At 42.4% G+C, this 9,673-nt stretch overlaps 1 protein-coding gene across 1 annotated transcript in view; it reads right to left on the bottom strand.

Annotated features, from left to right (window-relative positions):
* Positions 1-1,003: 1,003 nt before the first annotated feature.
* Positions 1,004-9,673, bottom strand: part of znf804a (zinc finger protein 804A) — a 51,129-nt gene continuing 42,459 nt past the window's right edge. Inside the window, exons 3-4 of the mRNA XM_043249719.1 lie at positions 7,122-7,252; positions 1,004-6,414 (exon numbers count right to left, since the gene is read on the bottom strand). Coding sequence (XP_043105654.1) covers positions 3,399-6,414; positions 7,122-7,252 — 3,147 coding nt within the window. The 3' untranslated portion in view covers positions 1,004-3,398. The remainder of the gene's footprint in view (positions 6,415-7,121; positions 7,253-9,673) is intronic.

Below are 9,673 nucleotides of genomic sequence, written 5' to 3'. Positions count from 1 at the left end.
ATCCCTGCATTATTCTGGCTGTGCGAGGCAGTGCTGTACGTGGGTGTTTGTAAAGAGACGGTCCATAAGTCTGCAGGCAAGATACGCTCAGAGGAAACACGACGTTCAAACTCGCAAAATGTTGCAATTTGCTGCTTTTATATAACAAAGGTTTTATGCAAATGCGGCATGTCAATGTATGTGCTAGGAAATAAGTACAGACGTTAGTTGTTTGCCTCATTTCTTACAAGGACACGAGCCCAGTAGTCACCATCCGGGTTGTCCAGGTTCAGTGAGAGGTGATTAAACACGGCGCCCAGCAGTAGTGCGGACAGCAGGAAGACCATGTTTTAGCTCTGTGGGATAGAGGTAGCGGGTGAAGAAATCGTACGCATCCGTTCCAGGGAAACAAAATGGCACAAGGGAGTGCTGTGACTGGGCCTATGAGTCATAAAGTACGAGGAAAATCTACAGAGTGCCGTTCTGTATAAAAAAGGTCGGCGCACAAAACGGCTCCGAGAGCCTGCGATTGTAGCGGAGCAGAAAGAAGGTAATGCTGTCTAACAACAGAGCAGCCTCGGAGAGATGTGACTCAAGGACTGGAGGGGAAATAACAGCGGAACATCTGAGCTAATCAGTCTCATACAGGATGGCAGAATAATTCTGCATAATGATGTCACTCTCACAGAGAGGTGAGGGCATTAGCGCTGCTGCAGGAAGCTGCCGAATTTTAAGCCACGTGTGTAGTAGGAGCTCAAGCTTCTGATGGTCTGGCGAGCACTGCCTCAAAGTTGCTAGAAAATGACCGCGGCTGTCTCGCTCAATAACCTCTGCATCGCTTGTTCAAGACCTTAATATGAAATATTCAACAGTTCTTTCCTAGCTGTGACAAAGATCCAGGATTTTCCCAGGCTTCAAAAAGCATTCATTTCTAGTGTGTTTGTAGCCACATACTGTGGACTTTTTCCACCTGAAAGTGTGGTGAACACAAAAGCTGTGGAAAGCACACACATGAAAGCACGCGCTCGTTTCTTTGTTTTATTACATAGTACTTCGGCATCATTCAGTTGGCAAAGTGGCGTAAAAAACATAGTTGTTTTATCTTATCTAAATAATTCATACATACAGAGTACCTGGCACAATAAAAACATAAAACATATGTACATGTACATTACATATTACATGATTTATAAATAGTACTGATTTACAGCATATACAATTTTCCAAAGCATGTTTTTTTCGACTGCGGGGAAAAACAAACAAACATAAAAAACAGTAACATTGTGCGTTTACACAATTTTCTATGCGTTTAGGGTTCAAGAATCTGCATAAACTAAGAAGGGGCAATCTGGCGGTATTCAGGGCTTCACAAAAACACCATTCTCTCTTTCTAAATGGCTCCGTGTCACTTTTTTGTCTTTTGTTTTCATATACCACCTCATTTCAATGCATATGCAATTGTAATGAAATTACATGCTTTTAGTATATTCAGAAAAAAAAGACTGCACGTGAATGTAGTTCTGGTGTAATGGGACATTTGTAATTTGATCTATCTACTTCAAAATAATAGATTTATTTATTTGTTTTACTTCCAGACTGGATCTGGTTTTAATCATTGAGAACTGAATACAGTTCATATGTATTATAGTTATTATTTGAAATCTTGATTTCCGATACTTGTTCACTAGCAGTGATGCAATATCACTGTGGAGCCGTACAGCTTTGTATTTGATAATTCTTCTGTTTTAAATAAAAAGATGCTTAAAAACATATGGTAGCATAATTTTCAAGAAGTACAGTCTACCTTCCATATGGCTATTTGTAAAATCAATAAAGCTAAGTCATTAATTCCAGTTTAACACATTTCCTTTGAAAATGAAAGGATTGTAAAAATTCAAAAGAGTGAGAATTACTTATGTTCTTCTCTAACTAGCTAGAATTGCTTTTGGATTCAAGTATCTTAGTAGTTAGTATTTTAAATAAGTAAATGAATCCTTCTCTTGAGTTTAGCCTCTTTCATCTGATGCAAGCAGAAGAAATTGAATCCTTTGCTAACAAAACCATACTTCTGTTTTGGAGTTACCCCAAAGCAGGATTTCAATAAATTCCAGCTAATATTTGTTAGAATTAATCATATTACCAGCATTTCATTACCAAGGCTTGTAATGTTTTTTCCATGTGTAATATGTAAATCAGACCAATAATATTAATGAATTTAGAAGCAGAATTGATTTAGTTGTAAGTACTTATTTTAAAACATTGTCAGTGTTAAATTTTACTACACATGACAGGCCACTGGATTCATTCTAGGTTATGTAAACCATTTAGATTTTCGAACAGGATAAAAATCTCATGAAAAATAAAACACCCTAAATAACTGTTATAGGTCAGGGTACTATATGTCCTACAGATGTCTTCAGATAGATCTAGCCTACTGTATGTCCTCCTAATTCAAGCAGGTTATAATGTGAGGGATACAGGAAACATCCACGCATGGATTTGCACTTGGTCATTTTTGTGCTTCTTTTCAAACATTGTAGGCAACAGCATGTAAGATGTACAATTTGAAGTACATATTAAACCACGCACGACACATTCTGTAGTTTGAACTTAAGTGTCATTCTGTTTATTTGCTGCGCTGTGGTTGACACTACTCATAATTAACAAAATAAGAAATATAATTTGCCCGTATCAGTTCAGCTTTCACAGTCGCATTCAGGTTCCCCATTACATGCTATGGGCTTTTTGATTTGCATAAAAACTACTCATATAAATGAGCACTATGAATGTGTTCAACATGGTGCTGTCATAGCACATGGTGCATAGCGCTATTTTGCTGCATTCCGCTAGCCTTTAACAGGCACAGCAACATTATATTTAAAGTAATTATTATCGTACAGTAGTGCTAGTGTGATTCATTTTAAATGCTGTCAAACATGATGAATGCCTGTATTACATAAATTCTCAGCAAGTTTACTTTGACCCTTTAGGACTTCCTATCACTACAGATTGCAAATAGCAACCATCTTATATTCTATTTTGTCTGTGTATATATTCTTTCTTGACCATGACCATGCTGCCCTTGATTGGATAAAACTACTCTCTTTGAGGTGATTCAAATCTGTTAAAATCTTCTTAACAACAAATCCTAATCCTAATAAAAATATCAGAATTAATCAGGTAGGTGAGTTATATATTTTCTAATAAAAGTGTTGTGCAACTCTTTTCTGCAAGAATCTCTACTGACAACATGGCACAGAAACGGTATCCTTTCCAAGTGGCAAAAACATACTTTTTTGTATGTTACCCAAGGACTACTTTCTACCTCAAAATTCTAACTAAGGGAGCAGCGCTGCAGATGTTTCTCTCACTACTGCAGTATAAAATACACTGTGTTACATACAGAAATACCTGTAGCGCTAGAAGAGAGGCTGCAGGGGAATGACAGCAGAATGCGGGGGCAACATGGGCGGAAACACTGCAGGGCGCGGCAAGGCATGAAACGTCACAGTCATCGGGTGAATGCTAGGGGGAGCCACCACCGATACCTGCGGAGGGGTCACAAACGGAGGTCCTGCGGGCGGACAGATCTCCGGCCCCAGGGGGAGTCGTGAAACAGGCACTACCTGGGGGAAGATAGGGGGTTGTGGGGGCAGGAAAGTGGCATGGTGCTGTAGTATGGTGTGACGTATTGTGATGGAGCCAGAAGGCACAGAGGATGGCAGGTGAACTGGATGGAGGACAGCAGATGACATGGGCAGATGTGGCCTGGGCAGGACAGATTTGAGCTTGGTGGGGAACACCTGCTGGTGTAGCACCTGTCCGTGGCTCTGGATCTGCAAGAGGCAGCGTCTCTCCATGCTGTCTGAGGGGGCCTGGAAAGATGGAGTGGGCTGGAACAGGCTGCTGGTGGTGTGGAAGCACTCTCTGCTTAACTTCTCCTCAGCCTGAATGCCTAGGTGAAATCTCTGCGGTGGGGTCTGAAGGCTGTGCTGACATGATTTGTCATGAGTGGCTTTTTCAGTCCTTTGCAGGGCTAAATCTCTTACATCGAGCAGGCAGGCCTGAGCAGCCACTGAATACTTGTTACAGTTCTTTAAGGGGGTTTGTGCTGCTTTAGACTCGCTACTGTGGATGTTACTATTCTCCTTTGTTGGCTCCTTGGAGGGCTTTGAATCTGTCTCCTGTAGAGTTAGACTGCCCTTGGTGCATGAAGCATTGATCTGAGAGGAGGAGCTTCGCTGCCAGTCACTGCTCTCCTCCACAGTATGACCCAGGGCATTGCTAATGGAAGTAAATGTCTGAGAATCAACCGCACCGCTCTCTCCATCATCAATACTGCATGAGATTTGGTCTGACCCGTTCGAGCTGTCACACGCGCCTTTTAAAACAAGGCATTTCATGCTCGACTCCTCTGCAGCCTTGTCCTGTTCTTTCAAAATACTGTTCGTAACAATGGGGCATTTATTTGCAAGGCATGTGGTTTGATCTTGGACATGTGACCGCTTCGGTCTTTTCCTTCTAGTCTCGAGCTCACAACAGGTAAGTTCTGTGCACCCATCAGAAATCTCTGCCGGGGATTGACAGGGGTTGTAAGACTCATCTCCATCGCTTAGACAATCTTTATGCCTTCTTTTCGAAGTTTGTCCTTCACATGGTCCAGTCTCTGGTAACGGCGATGTCTCTTCTCGGCACCCTTCAACTGCACTGGATCTCTGAGAGTAAGATGCATCCTGGCTGTGGGAACACCGTCCTGTGGCTGTTAGCTCCCCTGCAGCTGGATTGTCAGGCTTTTCCCTGCTGTTTCCAAGCACCTTTCCACTGTCGGCACAGAACTCATCAGAGAGAATGATGCAGCCCGCTGAGCCGTTTACGTCGGCTGCTGCCTCCTGCCTTCTGCCTCCCACCCCTTCCTCAACTATGGGAGCTACGCTGCTGTCCTCAGCCTGATTTTGAGCTGATTGCTTTGACTTCTCTAATGGATGCACTTGCTGTGAAGTGGTGCCTCTAAATTGGCTATCAAGTCCTTCCACACACTCAGGTCGTCTGTGGAATTTCTTAGATTTCACCATATTGCTCTCTGTCTCCCGGTGTCCGTCTCTCCTCCTCTTCCGCCTCCTCCGCTTCCTTTTGCAGTGGCTCCTGTAATGACGTCGGTCTCTGGCCCGCATTTTTTCTTCTGCCCTCTTACTTGTATGGATCCAATCTTTGGAATGTCTACACCTGTCTTGTGTTTTCAGCCTGACACAACTCTCTGTGTCACTTGAATACTGATAACACTTTCTGACCTTGCCTTCAGGTCCTTGGCTGGGACTGCTTCTGGGGCTGGCTGTGGATTCCTCAATGTGCTTGTCAGAGTGGCAGGATTTGAAACCTGAGCAGACAGATAATTCCTCATCAGTTTTGGGCTCAGTCATCTCCTGAGTGTCAGCAGACCTTCTAATCCGTGACCTCTTGAAGTCAAAATGGAGGGGGTTACAACTGAAAGACAGGGACGGCTCTGTCCTTGTGAAGGTCACCATCTCAGAGGGCCACTGGAAGATGGTGTTACCGTCCCTGCTTAGGACAGAGAAAAAAGGCTGGCTGGGCTTTGTGAACTGGTGAGTTGTCTTTGCAATTGTATCTTCCGCTTGCTCTTGTTGTTGAGGGCAATCGTTCTTAGGTAGCACATCTGAAAAAAAAATTTCTGGAGGCTCACTGATGGTCAAGTGCCCCTCCTCTGTGATGCCGCTCTCCTCTACTGCCACATCCTCAGAGGTCTCAGATTTACTTTCAGCAATGCTGCTTTTCAGACTCTCAACAGAGTCCTCAGAGTCAAGAACAATATCAGCCCTGTTTAAATGAAAAGGGGAAGTGTTTAAGAGAGAGACAGCCGGACTGGGCACATCCTCTGAGTAAACGAGCAAAGCACACAAATCTGAGGCCGTTGATGAGGGGCTCTCCCTCGCCACAGGCGTATCTGATGACCCTTGACTTCCAGCGCTGTCACTTTTTTGGAAGTGCTTGCCCTGCTGTGTGCCAGTGCTGTAAATTGCCTCCTCACAATTTAGTACTTTTTCCTCTGTGGGGGAGCCGGGGAGGTCAAGCTCGACAGGGGGTGCTCTGAGTCTTTGTCTGCGGCTGCGCTCCATCGATCCCTCTTCCATGCTTTCACAGAAAACCGCTGCTGATGACTCAAGCTTAACAGATGCTTTCTTTGGAAAGGAAAAAGAGAATGCAATTTTGCGTCTGAAAGTTTGCTTTTTGGCCCTCCCATTGTAAGGCCATTGTGACTGCTTACTAGCTAAGCCACAACCGCTGGAATGGATCTGACCCCCTGGATCTTGAGCTGCACAGCTTTGGTTCTCTTCTTGGGCATCATCACAGCAGGACTCCCTGAAAGAACCTTCCACGGCCACAGTGGTAGACTTGAACATAGGACCACTTCCTGGGGCACTGTACCAGAAAAGAGAGGAAGATACAGATTACTCTTTCTTGTTACAGTGTAATTATATACTTAGGCACTCAGTACATGTACTATACTATTTGGTATATGGCTAAGATTGTGGTAATTGTTACTGTAATAGTATGTACAAGTAACGTGTAACAATGTGTTGCCAAGATTAGGTGTCTTTAAATACTGTGTATATAATAAAACAAAAAAAGGTATGTACAGTGTTCATGTTAAATTGCTAAAGTAAAAAAGTTTAAGTACACAATAAGTGCATAATATCAGATTATTCATTTTAATTTACATACATAGTAATGTACAAATAAAGTGCATAAAATAAAGTTAAATGCACATGCCAGGTTCATTTACACTAACTAGAAAAGGGGCTGATAATGAGGATAAGACTTCACAGAGGAAACCTGATGATTGCACCATGGTAACCAAGAAGATTTTTGAATAAAATGTTATCTTAGATGCTTAGATGGAAGCAAGAACATCTGACATTTTGTGAACATTATAAATGTGACAAAAAAATAATGAAACCTGACTTACCCAATATATATAGTATTCTCTTTATTTCCTGGCTTCAAATACAATTGAATTTTTTCTAAATTGTAAACCCTATTCTATATATGTATACACTGGCACATTGTATATAAATAACATGAAATAGCAATTTATGGAAATAACAATTTAACAAAACGTCCCCCACCATTGCACCTCTCTGCGTTGTTCAGCAAGCTCATGTAGGCGTCTGAGAGCTCTCTCCTGTTTTCTCTCGTCCTTTCTGGATTTGGAGGCCACATTGCGGGCAAACTCTCTCTGCTTCAGTTCCTTCAGCCTCTGAGGGGGGACAAAATTGATCTCATTCATTCACCTATCTCAGTATGTCGACTACGCCACAGCAACAAAAGCTATTTGAATAATAATCCTCTTTGAGACCATGAATCTTTCTTCCATGCTTTAACAACCTTTCATTATGAAGACTGGGTATCGCGGTGTATCACACGATGAGGGATACACAGCAAAAAAGATTAAAAATCTCTTCAAGAGAGAAGCAAGGTAATTAAGGTGTTTGCACACCAATGTTATGTTTCATCAAATCCATTTTCTGTGCAAATGAAAAGAAGCTGAGGATGAGGTTGCTAAACTCCATGAAATTGTCCTATTTATTTTAGATAAAACTCAGTGATGCTAATTTGCATTTGTTTCCTGGTCTGAAAGGCTTTGTGCTTTGAATGCAAGATTGATGGAAGCCACAATGACAGGGCCATAAATGTGTCTCAGGTAGTGAGATGTATCGATTAGGATTATGTCTGTGCATACAGTGTCCACTTACATTAAGTCAGTTGGATAATCTAAATTAACTTCCATTAATTATTCACAAGGATATGATATTTATGGATGTTTAAAGTCCATACTCCTTTAGAAATCACCAGACGTCTCCAAGCAACAACCAGCTCTAGAACTGTTATCACATCCAATTAATCCTGAAAGCTTTCATTCAATTATCCATTAATACTTGATGCTTAGCTTTAAAACAGATGACGACCTCTTCTGAAAAGCATCTTTACAGCACAATGAACTACATCTTCCACTATGGCCAACCAGAGTTTGTGTTCTGGGGAAAAACAGCGATGGTTTCTCCAAGCAGCCAAGAAGAGTCATCTGGCCCAACATTACGCATTCCACTCAGGTTGCACAGTTATACACAGTTCAGTGGCGCTGTAACCTCTCCTATTTGAGAAGGCTTCAGTGATTGCATTTACCGTGGCTGGGGCTCATAGTCAGGGGAACGCGAGGCGGTCACATCAGATATAATTTTGTCATGTTAAAGGGCCGCTCAGTGTGGAGTGGGCACATCAGGGTAACTAGTTTGATCCCATCAGGATAGGGTCTCTTTGTGCACCTGCCCTCTATCCTTCAGCGCCTATCTTGTCGCTCTCTGCCGGCACAGTATGGGCAAATTCAGGCCTGATGCACTGCGCTGGTTCACTGTCAGCCAGTCTTGCAGAAAATAGCAAACAGGTTGGCGTGGGCTATATTTATTTGACTCTCAGGTGCATTTCTTGGAGCACTTCTTCATTGATTGTTAATGTATTTGGCGAGGGAAGCTCTGGAATGAGCCGTTAATGCATGTAGCCTGTATTTCACATGACTGGATGTGGTTACATCATTTATAGTAGGATGCAGCCCTGATGCGAGAGAGCAAATGCCCAGCGAAATCCTTTCATGTACAGTGGGGGCAGACATGACTGACAGGCCACTTGAGAATAAATGAAAATTTTAACACAGTAATTTTTTGACCGGACATGTATTCTTAATTAAAAGCAACACTGAGACCAGTCAAAGACAGACAGTGAAGGCTTGGCAGTGATGATTCACACACTGACAGGAACACCAGGCTTTTCTGTAGCTCTGGGCTTCCTGTGGGGCCGCGAGTCTCCCGTACTCCATTATATTCTCAGCAGACATGCTCTGCCAGCTACTGAGGGTTGCTGGGAAATTGTGCTATTCATCCATCAACCCCATTTGTGGAAAAGCTGAATGGTAGCATGCACCCATGCTGTAGAAAAGTTTGAACCGCGCAGATAGGAGGCCATGTGATAAAACATCTGAACGACACAAACTAGCAAGTGTAGCACCCATATCAGAGAACGAGGGGGAGTGGCTTTTCCCTTCATAATCCGTTCATTTCGCTCCTTTTGCTGTGTTCAATAGCAAGGTCATGGGTGGAGGGTTTGTAGATGGTGTTCAGTCAATAGTTCAGTGAGCCTTGTTATTGACAGCGCAGCAGGCCCCAGAGACTCCGTGCATTTAGTTTCTGAGTGAGTCAGAGCACAGGGGTCAGGGCCGATATCAAACAGCAGGACAAGTGGTGGAATTAAAGCTTTAACAGGCTATTAAAGGTTACACTGCTATTTTTGGATGCTGGGGGCTCTTAAATCAACATACACTGAGTGTGAAACTGCGCTGAAGTTAAGATACATTTGTTTGCTGCAGAATATCTCAGAACTAAAGAATTACATTTTCTAAATTACAACTGAAACAATTTAAACAAATAGGCAATGCATTCTGGGAAGTGAAGTGTTCTCCCACCTTGCTCTATCTAGCCATTCATTTCTCCAAATAAACAAGAAAAAAAGATTATGCAGTTATGCAGGTTCCCAAAGTGAACATTTTTAAAAAGAACCATGCTTTTTCTAGTCTAAAGAACATTTAAATAATCTAAATAATCTTTTTTCCATTATAAAAAACCTTTAG

Source organism: Puntigrus tetrazona, chromosome 9, assembly GCF_018831695.1.
Source record: "Puntigrus tetrazona isolate hp1 chromosome 9, ASM1883169v1, whole genome shotgun sequence".
Lineage (NCBI taxonomy): Eukaryota > Metazoa > Chordata > Actinopteri > Cypriniformes > Cyprinidae > Puntigrus > Puntigrus tetrazona.
This window is presented reverse-complemented; position numbering and strand designations above follow the sequence as displayed.